At 40.3% G+C, this 19,726-nt stretch overlaps 1 protein-coding gene and 1 long non-coding RNA gene across 2 annotated transcripts; one reads left to right on the forward strand and one right to left on the reverse strand.

The window, feature by feature from the left end:
• Positions 1-329: 329 nt before the first annotated feature.
• Positions 330-17,749, reverse strand: LOC108618583 (uncharacterized). The gene is made up of 6 exons (XM_018014658.2): positions 16,244-17,749; positions 15,863-16,132; positions 3,231-3,440; positions 3,081-3,163; positions 2,893-3,008; positions 330-1,765 (listed from the first exon to the last, which is right to left on the reverse strand). Exons 1-6 carry the CDS (start codon positions 16,720-16,722, stop codon positions 1,511-1,513), a joined length of 1,413 nt encoding a protein of 470 aa, XP_017870147.2. The 5' UTR covers positions 16,723-17,749; the 3' UTR covers positions 330-1,510.
• On the forward strand, positions 7,976-14,253 carry LOC149267793 (uncharacterized). The gene is made up of 2 exons (XR_016271277.1): positions 7,976-13,977; positions 14,096-14,253. It is a non-coding gene; the product is annotated as an uncharacterized LOC149267793 (long non-coding RNA).
• Positions 17,750-19,726: the final 1,977 nt, after the last annotated feature.

Consider the following 19,726-nt stretch of genomic DNA (forward strand, 5'->3'; position numbering starts at 1 on the left):
GCACACACACCCAGTATGTTTTAGAGAGTGTGTGTGTGTGTGGGGCACCAAAAGCCTGGCCTTCGTTAGAATATACTTAAACAGAGTTCGAGTGAACCCAGTAAAATAATAGTTATAAGTGCGCGACATTACAATGCATGCTGTATTCTGTGCGTAATTCATGCGTGTAAAAGTTCAACTGGGATAACTGCAGAAAATGTGCCGTTATACTTTTGCAAGCTCTGTTTTAACGCTTTCTCGCTCTGCTTATTACAGAGTGTGTCTGTGTGTGTGTGTACTATTGAGTGTTTTGTTTATATGTATGTATTTTATGTAAGTATGTATGTATGTATGCGTGTATATTTGTTTTCTTTTTATTTAGTTTTTGTTGTATATTTTGTTTAAGGTTTTAACATTTAATTTAATTTCATTATTTTCATCGTCATATAAATAAAAAATAAATACATTTTGTTTTTTTTTTCTTTTTTCTTTTCTGTTCCTTCTCGTTATGCATGCAAGCAAAAACTGTTTCTGTTCTTATTTTCTCTTTTTGTTATCGACTTTTTAAATACTCTTTAAAAAGCTGCTCTAATTTTACATATACGAAAAAATATATAATATACATATATATATTATGTATGTATGTATATAAAGTCGAGTTACATTAAAAAAAAATATAAAGGAAAATATATATATTTATATATATATATAGAATCAGCATCATTTGCTCTGTTGAATTGCTGTAGCATCGGCTTTACATATACATATACACATATACATATATATCCAGACTAACAAATATATAAATATATATGTATATGATATATACATACATATGTAATATAGGTATATATCATAGTTGTTTCATTTTATTTATTTTTTAAATTAAATTTAAGCTGCAACTGCACGTGGCTTAGACTGCAACAGCTATAGCGGGCATTGAGTGTCTATGAGTGAGACAGCAACAGTTGCTAACAGTTGTCGCTCGCGCTGCTGCAACTGCTAACATTGCCATTTACATTACATTCTGTTCTTGGTTCTGTTAAGTTCTGTTCATTTCTGTTCATTCTGGTAAGAGAGCTTTCGTCTCATTTCGATTTGTTTAAGGTATTTTATGTGTTTGTGTGGGTGTGTGTTTCGTTTACTGTTCTGCTATTTATTATTTCTATACGTTTGAATTTGCTTTGACTTGTGTGTGTGTGTGTGTTTAATGTAGAAGCAAAGCAAATTTCTCCATGCAGCAGCATTCAAAATATCAACAGCTTCGTTTTACTTTTCCCCCCTTCAAAAAATTAGCATTTAACATTAACATTAAATATGATACGCCCCATACAGTATCCCTAGTATCCCCCGTATGCCCATATGTCCAAGCTGGGCTCCAACTCTCTCTCTCTCTCTCTCTCTCTCTCTCTATCTGTCCCTCTGTCTATCTCCGGCGTTTCGTCTCTGTGTCTGCGTGTGTGTTTCTGTTTCTTGTTTTGCTTCTCTTTCTGCTTTCGCTCGCTGTTTGCTGTTCCTCGTTTCTCGTTGATTATTGCACCACACAGCAACCCTTTTTCTTGTTCTTCTTCTCGTCGATGACCACGTGACTAGCCGAAGTTGGTCCCGGCACCACCTGCTTTGAGACTTGAGCCAGTGAAGTGACGCCATTATTGCTATCCCCCTTGCCAGCTACCGCTCCGCTTGCCACCCCATTGCCACCTGCTCCACCCACTCCAGTCGAGCCGACCACCTTGCCGCCATGGGAATTTGTACCGTTTTGTGCTGTCGCTTGATTCTGCGAGAGCTGCAAGGCAATTGGAAAAGAGACAAGATTAGTAAACATAGCGAGGATATAGCAACGATTAGAATTCATTCCCAAGAGTTTTTCTTTGGGAAGGAGAGAGAGGGAGGAGTAGAGAGAACATTATAATCATCGGAGAAAGAGACAGAGAGAGGACGACAAGTCTGAGATGGGTAATTAAATTTCTAGTGAGTGTAGTTTTTTTACTGCTGTCTCTCCTTAGAGAATGACATATTGTTCCCACAAATAATTCTCGGAGAGTAAAGTTACAGCTTTTGCTATATGGTATAAAATCGAATAATAATTGTAATTTAGACATCCAATATTCTTTTTTACTACGATGAACTTCACTTCATCTCATGGGCTTATACACTCCACTCAGATTCAGTTGAGCTCAAATTTAGCACAGCAACACAAGAGACTTAAGGCCCTCACAGAAGTGTCTATCTATATATATGGACATGTATTTGTTTATCTTTTTCATATCGGGCTACATCTTTATTTACCAGAAAGAAATTGTAAGATCTTTATCTGCTTCACAGTTACACCATATTATATTTAAATCTCTTGCAACAAATGCAAATACCGAGACTGATTTCATATTTACTGTCAATACTCGTAACCTCTATATAGGCTCGACAGTGTTATGATAGATTTCAAAATGGAATAAATTAGGGCAGCTCAAGAAATATTGAGCAATCCTTTGTAAGTCCATTTAAACTTTTCAAAACGAATTGAATTACTCATCTATTAATCTATTTTAGATATTTTAAGTATGTAGGGAATCTAAGCTTCACTAGATATATATCACCCTTTCTCTCTCTCTCCCTCTCTATCTGTGTAGCACTCATTCTCTGCATCTGCAGTAATCTCTTTCTTTCTCTCTGTGGCTCCTACTCTCAGCTCTCTTTATCTCTGCATTAGCAGCTCTCGTCCTTCTGCTTCTCTGTAGCTCCTGCTCTCTTTAGCTCTTCTCTCTCTATCTATTTTCAGTCTTTCTCTGTCTCTCTCCGTAGTTTCTACTCTCCTTTCCTTAATGTAGCTCCTCCTCTCACTGGCTCTCTCTCTCTGTCTTCCTCTGTAGCTCTCTCCCTCTCTCTCTCTAGTCAAATTCCTTTGCTTTCGCTTACATTTGTTTTGGTAACTGTCTCGCCTGTTGCAGTAGCGCCATTACAGTTGTCGTCGCCATGCTGTGCGTTGCCGTTGCCTATTGTACGATCCTCTGTGGGCGTGATGGGCTTGCCGCCTGTGGTGGTGGAAAAGTGGAAATATTAGCTAAAGTGAGAATTGCAGAGAAGGGCACAAATGCAGGTCTTACCACGTATCATGCTAACAATTTCATCAGCCTCTCTGGATAAATCGCCGCCCGGACGAAACGGATTATCCCAGCCGGAATCAGTGCTATAAAATAGTGTTGATTAAAATAGTGTTGCAAAATGTACACACATAACTGAGATTGGTTAAGCACCTCTGCTGTCTATCATAGGCTGGTCCCAGGCCAACGGTTGGCTGCATCGTTGCCGCCGCAATTTGCGTAAAGTCTATGTTACAATTGTAGCTACTAAACGTATTATCTAAATTATCTGAAAAACTCGTTAATGTATACTCGGCTGGCGGACAAATCTGTTGCGGTTGACTGCTTTGGTAAATTGAAACGCGCACTATCGAACGCTCCGATCTGCAATTGGCGAGAAGAAGCGAGAGAAAGAATTTGATTATTATTAAATATTATTATTATTATTATTACTATTAAAATATAATATAATTGTCAGTGATATTCGCTTGCAATGTGATTATCACTACTATTTTTGGCACTGTCATTATCATAGTCATTGTCAGAGTCATTAATATTGTCATTACCCATTTCAATCTCATTGTGACTGTCACAGCATTATTTTAGCTTAACATTGTCATTATCATTGGCATTGTCAGCATTACTATCATTATTAGAGTCGTCAAATTTCCTTTATTTCTTTGTCTTTGTCATTGTCTTTATCATTATTATTTTTCCTATGCATTTCATTGTCATTGCCATTGTCATTATTACTATCATTAAAAGTATTAATATTGACAATGTCATTGTCAAAGTGATTACTATTATCATTATTATCATCATCATCATCATCATCATCATCATCATTATCATTATCATTATCATTATCATTATCATTATCATTATCATTATCATTATCATTATCATTATCATTATCATTATCATTATCATTATCATTATCATTGTTGTTATCTTTCTTATCGTATTATTATTGTCATTATCATTAACATTATATCATTATCATTATCATATTCATCCTCATTTATATTCTTATTATCATAGCCTGATTCGTACCCTGATGTATTATTGTTGTAATCTAATATCAACTATTTTATGATCTAATCGACTCACAATCAACTCATCAGCTCAGTTTCGAATAGCTCTGCAAGCACTTGACTAACTCTGGCGCTATTCGAATCGCGACAAGTATTACAAGTTAGAAATCGAAATAATATATACTTTAGTTGGTTGGGCTGTCGCATAAATTCTGTTGCCGACTGCCCACCAATTAAATTCAATGTCAATTGAATTAAGTCATTTGCCAATTTGTGTCGCAACGCATCGCGTCAGCGATTTGAACTTTTCAATTAAATTTTTTCCAATTGAATTTCATCCACAAATGGAAATTGACATGGCAAGACCGCAAAATCTCGACAAGCTCTTTAAAATAGAAACAAATAAAAGCAAAACCCAGCGACAGCTTCAACTAGTTTTACTATTTAAGCGCGTGCCACAAATTGTCGCAATCGTCTTGAAAAGAGGCAGGAATATAGACATAAGTGAGAGAGAGCGAGAGGGAGAGAGTGTCGTTGACCCTGAACTACCTTTCCAGGAAACATGGCAATCCCTAGGGTATCTAAATGTGTTTCATTATTTCACTATTTCATTGAATTACGGCGCGACTCGAACGTGACTTCGCGCCACAAATGACAGCTCCGAGGTTAACCAACTCTTAAAAGTTAATTTAAGGCCTCGTCTCGGCCTAAACCAGTTGCGAATTACAACTTGTTTAAAAGGTGTTGCTCTTGGCATCGAAATATGCCCAACGTAGTGCATCATACAAGTTTTTATATACACAAAACACAACGAAAAGGGCGCAAACCCAAAAATCAGTTGGAAATTGTAGTAGAAACTGTTAGAGATGATCGAAGACTGAAGTTAGATGAGTGATGATCTAAGATGAAATATGATAGAAGATGGAATATGAGTGGGGAAAAGGTAAGAGCGACAGAGGTAGGCGGATTAAACAAGGGCAATAGAAGACAGATAGCGAGTGGTTGGAGAATATAGAATAGATGATATTAAATAGAGGATAGTGGATGGTGAATAAAAGGGAGAAAATGGAGATGATATACTATAGATGGTCGGGGCTAGAAAATACGGAGATAAGATAGAGAGGTAGATGAAATCGAAGAGAAGAGTATAGAGAGTAGTGAATAGATGATGCAGATAAAAGAGATTAGACAATAGAGAATAGTGAATATATGACAGAGGATAATAGGACAGAGAAGATAGAGGATTGACGATGAAAGGTGGAGGATAAAGGTTTGACGGTAGAAGATAGATGAAAGAAATGATAAAATATAGCGCACAGACAGATAGACGACATCAAATAGAATATGGGAGAGACGACGACAGAGTAATGAGAGATGAGACGCAGAAGTGATAGATAGATTGCGGCTAATAAAGTAATGACATGTGATATGAGATGATAAAAAACTTAAAGCTGTATATGACATGTTCTCTGTTGTGAATATATTTACCCGGAATTCATAGAGTATAGACTTGAGTTAATTATGAAACTAGAAAAATATAAACAAGTGATTCTCTTTTATATTTACTCTAAGGCCAGTGATTCACGATTCTAGACTTTTGTTTATACAAAATTTAAAAAATATATATCTGCATTTGCAATCTGTTATACAGTTTGATATTGAGTATTCGGACTGGGAATCGAAATTGACGTAGATCTGACAAGTTTCGCGGCGACTGCCTCTGATTTGACATTGAAAGCGAACAAGAACTTTGCATTCAGCTAATGAATTCTATTAGTTGTAAACGTAATATCGAAGGTATTATTGAATGATATCAGAGCTCGCTGCCCTGCCAGCACAACGACGCGACTACAACTAATTGATATGTGACCTCATTTCGAGAAAAGCAACTTTAAAGAGCAACAACGGCAAAGGGTAGAGCCGAAGGGACAATAAACAAGCTAAGTTATGACTCATAACTCAGCTGAGACAAAGGCGTCGCCCCTTTGCCACATATGTATACCCTATAAGTATGCAGTTGCATAATGGTACGAGAGACCCATTAAAGTCAAGCAAACCCCCGTTACATGCATGCAAATTAGCTGCGCTCCCACCGAGCGAAGCGTCGCCCCATTTTATCACAATAATTCGCAACTAGTTCAAGTCGTAAAAAATTCCCAAGAAGCTTTGTTTGATTTGCTTTCTAAAGTTGTCGTTTCTATTTTTAGCCGTTTAGCTTCTTCTACTTCTCTCTTTATTTTCTTCAGTTCGTTTCGTTTATGTTTCTTGTGGTGTTCCAGGAAACCCGAAACGAGCCGCAAAGCAATATTCTTAGCTCTATTTAACGCTGTTGCGGGCTGGTTTTTTGGCCAGATGTGATCTAAGATCTACGATCAACCAGCTACGTTCTACGTTTTGGAGTTCTTTGTGTGCGCCGCTGTCCATCAGCTTCTTCTTCGTCTACTGTTTCTTTCTGAGGTTTTGCTCAGTCACTTTAGCCTTTTGTTCATCGAAAAGAAGCTCACCAGTTGTTTCCAAACAAGTTACGCAGTTGAAGGTTAGAGATCTAGACAGCATGCTAGACTATCAGTTACCCTACACTCAAGACTTGACTATACACCAAGAGTAATTCTCTTATATCCGAGGCATATATCTTGCTATATATCTGCTCGATAGAAGCTTTGCCTCGATTTCTCTGCACATTTAGTTGTTTTCCAAAGCGAATCGATAATGTGTTTGGACTCTTGGAGATTAGGAATCATTCTATAAGCTGTCTACGCATGATAATTCACACTGTGAGGTTGTGATAAGTAGAGGTTATTTATAGAGCCGGTAAATGTTCTATAATATATGGAAATAGATTGGAATTCTTCTATATAATACAAGGTCAGCCATAACACCTATTTACAGGGTATTTGCCTCAGTTTATACATCAAATGCATTTATCTTAACTATTTTCTAGTCATTTAAATCTAATATAATATAATATATACAGTTTTGTTTTATTTTTTTTTTTTTTTGTTAACATCTAGTTGAATGAGTCAATGAGTTGAATGAGTTGAAGCAAGCAAAAATATAAACACTGATTAGAAATCATGACCATACTTATGTACGTCTGATAACGGTGCAAGATGTCGCTTGTTAATATTTGCAGCTTTTGCTGTTATATAAGTTACAGGGTATTAGACGAAGGCAAAATTAACGGGTATTTCCAGTATTCTGTATAATTTTTTATGCGAAAATAAGTTAACACTTTTGCTCTACAAATATCCTGCAAAATAGTACATTACAGGGTATTTACAATGCTCTATATGTCTTTTTAGTTGAAAATATATAACTCCTCTTTCCCATATACATTTAGGCAACTACAGGGTATTTCTAGTGCCACATAACACTAAACTCTCAGACTCACTTCAATTCATATCAATTGGAATAGCTTCTACTTTAGCGCAACATTTATTTATAGACCATTTATATTAATTACAGGGTATACGTCATAGCAATCATTGCTGAAGACTGTAGCCCAACGAATGGGAATGGAAATCGAAACGAATTGAATCTAAAACGATTTCATCAACCAGCGCCAAGTTGTTTTATCTGTTTACTTTTCAAATACACTTCATAAATTCAACGTACGAACTAATGTTCTTGTTGTTGTTGTTGGCGGCTCATTGAACATGTGAAGCTTACGTCATGTGCCGAAATTGATATGCGAATGCGACAACAACAACAGCAGCAAAAAAAACAAGTACAGCAACAACAACTGTAACAAGCAGCACGACAAAAGGAACAAGCAAAGTTACAAGCAACGAAAAACAAGTTTTTTTTTTCCCATTTTTCAAGTGCCAGCTGCTGTTCGAGCAAGACAGAGAGGGAGGGCGTTGGGGAGGAGTTGGGGGAGGAGGGAGCACACGTTAGTGGGCTGTCTGCTCATCATAAACTTCCTTTAGATTAAAAGGCAACAACAACAACAACAGGCATACCTAAGCAAAGGGGAAATAAAAACTAAAAACTTGTTGCTTTAGCGAGTGGGAGTGCGCGTGTGAGTTAGAGTGAGATAGCAGCGACTAAGTGCAAGGTGTTGGAAAGCAAATGCAGCGAACTTGAGCGCCGCTGCTCATCTTCGCTCTTCTCCTCTACTGCTTCTTCCCCTCTCCAGATGCGTTCGGCTGTTGTTGTTGTTGTTGTCGTTTAGTTCTTGCACAGCGATGAGCGCATCAAGTTGAGGCGGCAAAGAAGCGCCGCGCTGCAGAGCAGCGGCAGAGCTTTCAATTAGTTCTGGGACGACGTCACAGCACACACACACACACACACACACACACACACACACACATGCATACGCATACGCAGGCATTGAGCATTGAGAGCAGCGTAAATTAATTTAACAAATTACTGTGCCACATACATACATATGTACAGAGATGTGTGTGTGTGTGTGTGTGTTAGATTTATGTCAGTGACTGAGCCCCACCCGCGCGTAACGTTTAAAAAAAAATTTAAAAAGGAAAATGAAATTAACAGTTGAACGAAATGTTAATTGAACATTTTTGCACTTGACGTCAAACAGCAGCAGCGCCAGCAGCAGCAATTTATTTGCATGCCATTTGGAAATAAAAACAAAATACTTGTTTGTTTTACTGTATTGCATGCTATTAAAGCAGCGCTGCATTGCGGCGCCCGTACCTGCTGCTGCTGCTATTGCTGCGACGCTTCAACGTCGACGGCAACTGCGCCCGCTGTCGGCATTTTATTTTCAACAAAAATTTGTAAAACACAAAGCACACAGAGATGCGATCACATGGCCATATTATAGAATTTATATTATAAGCAGACAAACATGTACATAAATATATATATACATATATATATATATATACATATGTGTATATATAGAAATAACAACGCCGCAACGGGCACGAACACCGTTCAAACTTAAAGCTATGTCTAATTTATGTACAAACAAGGCACTATATTTTAACGCACACTTTTAAAGGCAGCAGCACACACACACACGCACATACGCACATACGTACACACTAATATGCGCTAGTCGGGCCAGTGTATTTTAATTGCGTTCACAGAGCATTAGCAGAGCTGCGCTACAGTGTGCGAGAGCGCGCAAGTGAGAGAGTGTATGTGAGCGTGGGGAGTGGCAAATGGGGTGGTGAAGTGGCGTTGGCGGGCAAACGTTGCCTGCTGTTGAGCGAGGAGAACTGAAGGGGGCGCTAGTGTGTATTATTTTTTGCGATGAACTCACTGTGCGCATCCCACCATGGACAACAACAGCAACTGGCTAAGCGTAACAGCATGAGTGTATGTGTTTGGGTGAGTGTGTGTGTGTGTGGGCATGGGGCGAGTTACACTGTATAACAATGGCGTAAATTACTTTCACATTGTTTTATTACTTATTTTGCTTTTCTATATTTATTTTGCCATGGCATTTCAATTGTGTTTTGGGCATTTATAAAAGAAAAAGGCCTGCATTTACCAACACTGCGGCGGTGGGTGTTGTGACTGCAAACAGCAACTCTCTCTCCCCCACTCTTGCTCTCTCACTCTCTCTCACACACTCTCTTACTAATACACCAACCACTTGCACTGCCTGCTGCCTAGCTGTGTAGGTGTGCATGCGTGTTTGTGTGTTTATGTGTCCCTTTTTGGCACGCACGATTGACTTTTGCAATTGTTGTTTTTCGTGTCGTTTCGTTTTTTCTTGTACTTTTAGTTGCTGTCACTTTGCATTTAGCTGGCATTTAATTTGTTAACAACTTATTCACGCACTTGACAACTTGACTTTCGGCAGCTGCTGCTGCTATTGCTGCTTCCTCTTCTTATGCTGCTGCTATGTGTTTTCAACGTTCTGCTGCTGCTTCCTCTTCCAGCGATTCTACGCGCGTTTTACTTTTGCGAACCGAACCACCGTCTGTCCATCCGAACAGTGTTGGCTGTCTGTGCCCTTTGCTCGACTCTCTCTCTCTCTCGACCGTTTCGCGCTCGGCTGCTGGGGTTGTTTGTTAAAGGCAACTCACCAAACGCGGAACACGATTTGACAATACAAATTCAATCAAGTAAACACACACACATAAACAACAGCAAAAAAACAACAAAAAATAATTAACAAAATAGGATTGAAAAATTTACAATAACAACGAGTGGCAGAAGAATACGGCGAATTCCAAGCAATGAGCGAACGAGCGCCCCGCACGTAATTCTCGTTTGTTGTTGGCTGTTTGGCGTTGTCGCTGCGTTTGCCTAGCTAACTTGCAAGCTTGCTGCTAAAAAGTAAAAGATACAATACACACACACATAGTCAAACACACACGCACACACATACGAACACAAATGTTTGCAGGAGCGCGCGTTGCTGAGCCGCACTAACTAAGAGAGTGCGCGAGAGAGCCACAGCGCGCGCTCTCCAACTGTGAAGTTCATGCGCTAAGGTTGCCACCTAACAAAGATTTTGCCTATTCCAACTGGAAATTAACTGCGATGTATTTTAAAAACAAAACACAGCTTAGTACATATAGTTTCAATAAGAAACAAAATATTGAGTAATGAAAATGAAAATGATATGATTCGGCACATTAGTAAATAGCTCCGGAAACTATTTTCGAATGTGTTCTAATTTTTTGTTATTAATTTTTAGTTCAGAATGTTATATTCAAACAAAAATAAATTCATTTTGATCTCTAAATAGTTGCTGTACCTTTTTCAATAATTTTTGACTGCTACGCAGTTAACGTAAACAAAAGAAAATCGAATTGGGAAATGCGCGCAATAATCTTTTGGCCAAACAAAAACAAACAGAAGCAAAAAGGCGGCAATTTCGGAGATTTGGCAGCTGTTTTATGGCAACAACAATAGAACCAAACCGAACTGCGCCAATTTCCCGTTTATAGTTTTTGCGTTGTTGTTGCTATTGTTGTTTTCGCAGATGCGCAATAAGATGAACAACAACAACAACATAAACGCACATTGTAATAATAACAAAAACAAACAAACAAACAATAACGCCAACGTGCCACATCTGGCAACGCTGCTAAACCAACAAACATGACATCACTTTTTTCCCCGTTGTTGTTTTTGTTTTTGTTCTTCTTTTTGCGCACTCACAAAAATGCAAAGCAATGTGAAGAGAGCGCGATTGCCGCAACGCAAGAGAGCGCTCTCTTTTACGCTCTCGCGCTCTGCTGCTCCCTCTGTTGGCGCTCTCTGCCGCCGCCACCGCTGCTGCTGATGTTATACACAATGTGAACGAAAATAAAAATAATATCATAAGAAACATAAACACGTAACTATATAAAAGGTAATCTGGAGAGCCATTGGGGAAGCTGACTGATAAATGGAAATCGGGCCAAGCCAGGGGTGCCAGATGGGTGGGTAGGAGGTGGCGGTGGGGACACCACACACGGACACAGACACGTGTATCGCAACGGGCGCAGCAGCGCGCGTCTGTTTTGTTTTCCATATATTCTTCAAATTTTTTTTTATTATTTCGGCTGTGCTTGACAGTTAATAAACAGGGTTGCCAGACGGACGGACGCGCTGATGCTGACAATTGGGAACATTGTCTGTCACTGTGCTTGTGTGTGTGTGTGCTTCTATTGTTGTCGACGCCGCCACAAAAACTATTCAGAGCGCACGTACAGCGTGCGTGTGTGTGTATGTAGGTAATAGGGCTGACTGACTGAGTGACTGACCAGCGGCACAATTACCGTTAACATTACACACACAAAATGTGACAATGGCTGACTTTTTGCTGCCGTCTCTTCTTCTCCCGCCTCCTCTTCCTGCTAGCGTGCTTGGCAAGTGTATGGGTCACCGGAAAATCAATCGACGGACTGACAGCTCACGCACACACACACACACTCAGACACGGATGCAGATGTACTTTCACAATAGCCAAAGCTTGTACGTAGATTACACACACACTGGCACTCACATACACACTCACTCTCACATGCGCAAGGTGCTCGAATTTCAAGACATTCACTTGAAAATTACCAAGGCAAGTGCTGCCAGATCAAGATAAAGAAAAAACAACAGTAGAGGGGATGGGAGAGGCGGGATGGTGGGCACTGGCCGGGGTCAGTTGGCCCAGCATCCGGGCCAACTGTGCTAATGCCCGCAGCCACACCAGCTCACCTCACCTCAAGCACAGCCCATTTTTATTTCATCTCCATCTCATTCTCATTCACATTCCTATTCTCACATTCACATTCTCATTCTCATTCTCACTCTTCAATCTTCGATCTCATAAACATAATCAATAATAACAGCAAATGGTGTTGTCTATTCTTATGCTTCGTTTGTTCTATACCCTTCGATGATGTGCGTACATCCATTCTGTTAGCCATGATGTAACGCATAGAAGAAGACGGAGCTATTAAATAGTTCTTGATCTGACTTTACGAATCTTTGAATAGATTTACTTATTTTTCTCGTTTTGTTTACTTTTCTCAATATATTCTCTCATTAGTTCTGTTTATGATTTTTTATATTTCCATTTCTTCGAATTACTTTTCATCTGTCTCTACCACTATCTCACCCCCTCTCTCCTCTCTGTTTATCTAACGTGTTTATCTATGTATCTGTTATCAATCTAACCTATATATCTACCTCTATGTCTATATCTATCCATCTATACTCCAGTTTATCTGAACTTCTCAATTTGTCTTTCTATCTAGTTTACTCTCTCCTCCTCCATCTATCTCCCTATCTATCTATCGTTCTATATTTATTAATCTTTCTCTTTCTCCCTTCCTATCTGTCTTTAGTGACTTTCGTTCTCATTCTCTCTAGTTATCTATCCATATCGTTCTTTCTCTATCTATCGCTACCTCTCTTTCCTTTTAGCCCTTGATCTCTGTCTCTTTCACTTCCTTCCCCCTCTCACCATTCCGCCACACTCATGCCAACGATCACTCTGTCAACTTATACAGGGTATTTCAGTTCTAGCACTTCAAGAAGTTAACGGTTCCATTGAGATTAAGTAGCCGTAGTTCGGCAGTTCGCCAGCTAAAGAATGTTTCCATGTAGCAAGTGGCGCTCGATGACATCACGCGGTCGCGCTTGAAGCGCACGAACCGGCAAATAAAAGCTCACACGCACACATCGTGAGAGAGACAGGTGGGGAGTGAGAAAGAGAGAGATGGAGAGAGAGCGAGTCAAGCGGGAAAGGTCACAAAAATAAGTGCGAACTCTGGCAACGCCAAGCGCTCTGTGCTATCGACAATACCGGACAACGACGAACTATCGGTGAGGCCACACGCAATGATCCAAAAATTTTAAATAACAATAACAATGCGTGGGCCAGGGGTGTCATTTTAGCTTTTTTCCCGTCAGATCTGGCTTTATTTGAAGTCCCAATGCGGGAAAAATTTGAAAACGGCGGGTTGCGGGAATTCTGGCTTTAAAAAAAATTAATTTAGCTCTATTTTAGCTTTATTTAATTTTCACGATTTATTTTGCTTTTTATCTTTCTCAACACTAAAAATCATGAATACAAGTATCGATACATGATTTTATATCATACAATCTATCGAAATCATTTCGTGGTATGAGCAACAGGTCTTCTTTGTCAACAAAAAAACACTAACGTGCACGAATTGGATGGGCACAGAAAGAAAAAATTGATTTTGGGAAAACTCTAACAAAAACCATAGCAACAACCAACAGCACATTTCCTCTATGTGGCAAATCACACATCATCATCAAAAACCTAGGTACTCTCCGCCAAAAAAAATTATGCGACAGCATGAGCGTTTAGCGATTTAAACTACGCCGTATTAAATGTACAGTATAATTAAACATTCGTTGGCTCCTCATTTTCTGGAGGATCTTAGAAATAAGATTGGAAGCGTTAAATTTATTTTGGTTTTGGACAAATCAAGTGACAAAGCGGCTCGGTAAATAACAATTATTTATTAAACACCTGATCTCTCTTTAAAAGATTGAATACTTTATAATTTGTATATATGTATATGCATATACATATATCTATAATTTCTACGTTAATGGTTTTAGGTGTCGTTATTAAATACGTCTCTGTTGAGAGTGGAGTGATGATTTCGACGTTCCTGATTTTAATATTTCTCTTGAAAGTGGAGATTCCTTGTCTATAGTTGAAGGAATCAAACAATTAAAAACAAATGAATAATCATAAATGAATTTAATTAAGAAAATAGTGTTTTTTAAACCCAGCTTTTATTTTGGCTTATTTTTTCTTGAATTTAGCTTCTTTTAGCTTCTTATTTTTGCCAATCTGGCTCTATTTGCTCGAAAAATTATGACAGCACTGGCGTGGGCGATTCCAGTTATCGATAAACAGCTTAACATGGGGCGAGCTTTAATTATAAAAGGCGTTGTGTGGGTGTGCCGCAGTTAATAGACAAAAGTCACACACAGACACACAGACACGCACACACACACACACACGCACACACGCGCGCACACAGACAGTCAGGCACCTAAACGGAGCCCAAAAATAAAGATGTGGGTCAACAACCACCAAATGAAGTTGACCTACATCATGCTTTAAAATGCACACACACACACACACACACACACATACCCATATATCACGACATTATGTAAGCAATGAATACGACGACAGCAGCGCAGTTTAACGGTATTCAACGGCTGCTGCTACTGCTGAGAACGTGCAACTGCAGCGCCGGCGCAGAGCAAAAAACAGTTGGATAAACTCCAATTGGAGTTGTTGGTGGTGGTACATCAAATTGGGCATGGGTAACAGCATGTAAAAGAGCGAGAGAGACAGAGCGGATGAAGAGAGCGGCTTAAGTAAACAGAGCGGCGCATCCTGTGTATGTGTGTGTGTGTGTCTTATCAGATGTAGTTCATTTGCTTCTTTTAAACTTCCAACGTAATTATCGATTTAAAAAAGTTTTAGGTTTTTATCTGTTTCTCTCTTTTGCTTTTTTGGCGGGGGGTTGTTTGCTTTTCATACAGAGTTCAATGCATGCCAATTGGACTGAGTGTGTGTGTGTGTGTGTGTGGCTTGGATTTAGGCTTAACTGTAGCTTATTTTCAAGCGAAAGCTGCCTACAAAAAAAAGACTAAATAAATAAAAATACTAAGTACCTCTCATGATCTTTTGTCTTTTAATGCCCCATAAAAGTAGAATCCCAATTTAGAGCAAATCCATTAAACAAAAGAGCACGTTCTTTTGTATTCACATGGAAAAAGCGCATTGTACAAAGCGAACTGCATACAAAATGGGTTCATTAACTTTTTGTTCAGCTGCTGTGCAAGAGATGAGCGCGTGAGGCAAGTTTCCGCTCTGTGCACTTTGCATACGACAATCTCTCTGCACTTAACGAAACTATCAACTTTTGCACGGATCATATCCTCCTTCCTGTGCCACCTAATGGTCGATTGAGCATTCATTCCCAGTTTCGTCAAGTTCCCACAACTACCATGAAGCTGATAATTCTGTCATCTTAACGAGACTACCAACTCCTGCACTCATCGAATCTCCATTTCCGTTTCCCTTTACACTCAACTCATTTCCAGCCTGGTCAAGATTTTGGTTCCCATCATCAGCTCATGGCTAATTAAACACCGTTCCGTAGCGTTTCACAAAAGTCTCTTTCATCTTTTATCTACTACGTTAAGATTCCCATCAGTGTGGAGAAACAGCTGTGACGTCACGCGTAGTCATTGCACTGGCGATCCGCATTTCTCTTGCACTAATTGCGTACTTAGTGCTCTCTTTATCGTCTTCTTCTTCTTCTTCATAATTCTTATTATTCTGTTTTATTTTCTACTCACTCTTCCTGCACCTCGATGCCGCTGTCGTCCATATTCAGTTTTGCATAGTCACCGTAGGTGGCGTAATTGCTGCCGATTAGCGGTAAATGCGTCGCCGCTGTTGCAGTTGCTGCCAGCAGCGGCTGACCAGCAGCAGCGCCGGCAGCGGCCGCAGCAGCGGCGTCGGCCGCATCGAAACCAAAGCTCGGCTCCACGTGCTCAGAGAGCGGCGTCGGCGTCTCAAACACCAAAGTCTCAACCATGGAGCCTTTCGAAGAGCCGAACGACACGCTGCAAGGGATCGAAAAAAAAAGAAAGAAAGAAAGAGAATGATTATAGGAAATTAATTCTCCGAGTGTTTGCTTATTGGAGGTTCTAGAAAAAGCTCTTCGGGGCACGCACCGTTTGAGTCCAACGCTTTTGGTGCCCAGCTTGCTGAGCTTGGGCTTTTTCTGATTGTGGGTGGGCGGGCGGTTGAATTTATCACTTTGATCGCTCGAGTCGGCCGCGCCGGCCGTGGTGGCCGTCTCCTCGGACAGGTCGTCTACGTCGCTGCGATTGTTGTCGTTGTTGTTGTAATTGTTATTGCTGGCCTCCAGATCGTTGTCGTTGTTGTTGCTATTGCTGCCGCTGTGATTGTTGTTGTTGCTGTTGCTGCTGCTGCTGCGGGACGGATGCGTCGCTGCATGGACCAGCGGCAGCGTCAACGTTTTTGGTGGCGACGGCGACAGCGACAGCGGCGGCGGCGTTGGCGTCGATGCGCTGCCCAGCAGACGTGTGCGCTCATCACAGCTATCTGCTGTGACAGCGGCTGTGGCGGCGGCGGAGGCAGCAGCAGAGGCAGAGACAGCACTCGACGTTGACGGCACGTTAGCAAGCATTGCGGTTAGCGGCGGCGGCGGCGGCGCAGTCGGCTTAAGCTTAACAAAAGTTTCGTTCAGTTCTGTATGCTAATTCACAGCAGAGACTGCAGCATTTTGACTGCTGTTCTTGTTGTTGTAGCCGTAAATGTTAATGTTGTTGTTGCTCGGTGCTCGGTGCTCGTGCGTGAGTTGAATGCACTCGCACGAGTTTCGTTAAGCTAACGGCGCGCCAGGCGGGCGAGGTAGTTGGGCGGTAAAAGCTTCGTTCAATGGGCAATAACAACAGCGCAGCGGAGGAGTACGAAAAAGAAGCAGTAGAACAACAGCGCAATAACAACAACAGCAACAATAGTAATAACAACAATGCGACGTTGGCAATGTTTTATTTAATTTATCGTTTGCTTTATTTCGCTTGCCGCTTGATTGAATTTAAACCGGACGCGGCGGCGGCAGCGGCGACGTTGACGCCGACGCTCAATAATAATGACGACAACGACAATTCTTGCATACGAATGCTACAGTGCGCGGTTCTGCGGCTGCGGCGACGGCAACCAGCGGCGGCAGCCGCAACTGCGCCTTTTTTTGTTTCACCTTTTTCTTTCACACACACGAACACATGCACAGAGACACGGCGATACACGAATTAATTTCCGCAATAGAATTGAATAGAATTTCCAACTGGCAGAAACACACGCACACACAGACACACAAAATATTAGCACCCAAAAACAACAAATGCAAACAATAACAGCAACAACAACAACAAACGAAGGAGGCGGCAGGCGACTGCGCTCGATAATTGCACTTGGGCACACTTAACACGGACGAGAAGATGCGGCGGTGTTCCGACTGCAGCGGAAGCGCATTTATAACACGTTTGCGTACGCTAACAAGTTTATAAATAAATATGCATGTGCATTTAATAAATCCGTTTTGTCGACTGCCCCTGTTGCTGTTGCTGTTTATTTTGGCCCTTCTTGCGTCGCCGTGTGTATTTGCTGCGCTTCGAATTTCAGCCACTGTCGTCAGTGTGGCTGAGCTCGATTGGACAGGTAACCCGCACAATTGGCAAGTAGTTAATGAGTGGCATTTTATGACTAGAGGGCACCTGGTCACACTTTAAGCCAAACCACTTTAAACAAGTGTGTCCACATAAAGGTGAAGCTGGCAACGCGGATTGCCAATTAAATATGTGGGTCAAGTTAATTTAATACCTATTTCTTATTTTATGAACTTAGATTTGGATATAGGTCAACCAATGGAAATTATTTTAGCTTTTTAAAAATGCCGGGTTTTGAAGCAGCGGTATTTAAATAAAATGTATATCGATATCATCATTGGCATATAATGGCTGATATTTTGAGCAATCGCAAAATAAATATATTTATGAAATCTGCCAGAAAGGGACAAAATTGGCTCAGACTCAATAGTTTCTTTTAAAACTCATCTAAAATGAGCTTGTGCGTACTAACTGTTTGTTTTTCTCCTTAAATTTATTAACGATTAAATACCAAACGAAAAAAATACTATCATACTACTAGAAGCAGCACTTGGCCACTGACCAGAGAACACATAGACTAGACATGTAGAACAAACTTTTTCAACACCGAAAAAATGCGCTGAACGGACCGGACAACTTCGTATTTGGTCGGCTCGGTCTTCTGAGGCTCAAGCAGTGAAAATAAGGCAAGACAAAATCAGTGTGCTGCGACTGCTGCCACGAAATGCACGCATTACAAAATGAAGCACGGCTATGCGCTCTTTTTCCCTTACTCACTCTCTCCCTCTCTTTATGCTCTCTCTCTCTCTCTCTCTATATGGTCTCTCAAATAGCAGCAGCGCACAGAAATTGAATATTGTTCGCGACGATCCCAGCTCTTTCCTTTTGAGTGAAGGGTATACCGAAATCATAAAAGCGTTTGTCACGCTCATGCAAGCAACATGTAAGCGTTTCGATGGTTATTCGTGGGAAGGGTATGAAAGGAAGGGTATGTGCTCACTTCACAAGGCAGACCAACGGTAAATTTTGGGCTGATGATAGACGAAAATACTGAGAAAGAATTGAGTTTCGCGACGCACGCACACAAAAGCACATACACGTAGCAAGGATGTAAGTGTGTGTGTGCATGCTCGTCACGAAAATGTATTCTTTCTGTGCACAACAGCCTGTGCAAATTGTGAGCACATGCATACATACATTTGTGTATGTGTATGCTTGTATGGGATGGCAAGCTAATTGTCTCTGGATTTAGTAGTTTGTAAATTTTGTATGATTTGAATCGTAGGGTGACTATCAAATGGGCCATTATGACTTAATTAGAAATTTTTGACAATAATGAGTAAAGCTTGAGTATAATATGTCATGTGTATTTCATATATTGCAAAGCATTTAATAAAGTTAGTAGTGTTTTACGATAATTTTTTCGGTTAAAAATGTGTATAAAATAATTTTAATTATATATAATTATTTACGGATATAAACACATTTATAAACATGATTAGCAATAATAATATATAAATGTACTTATGTACATATGTATGTATGTTCATACATAGTACATCTGTTTAAAGTGGTTATGACAGTCCGTAAGACCGACCAAATGCAAATGCTGGGCTTTAAAATTGCTACAAGCAGCAAGAGTAACGAACGCAGGTCACAAATGCTCATATATGTAGCAAGGGACTACAAGTGTGTGTGTACTTGCCCGTCGCGAAATAATATTGTTTATGCGTATCAACGCTTTCATACCCTTCCCACGAATAACCATCGAAACGCTTACATGTTGCTTGCATGAGCGTGACAAACGCTTTTATGATTTCGGTATACCCTTCACTCAAAAGGAAAGAGCTGGGATCGTCGCGAACAATATTCAATTTCTGTGCGCTGCTGCTATTTGAGAGACCATATAGAGAGAGAGAGAGAGAGAGAGCATAAAGAGAGGGAGAGAGTGAGTAAGGGAAAAAGAGCGCATAGCCGTGCTTCATTTTGTAATGCGTGCATTTCGTGGCAGCAGTCGCAGCA

The sequence above is a fragment of the Drosophila arizonae genome, chromosome X, assembly GCF_054131065.1.
Source record: "Drosophila arizonae isolate 15081-1271.41 chromosome X, UAZ_ARI_1.0, whole genome shotgun sequence".
In the NCBI taxonomy this organism is placed as follows: Eukaryota; Metazoa; Arthropoda; class Insecta; order Diptera; family Drosophilidae; genus Drosophila; species Drosophila arizonae.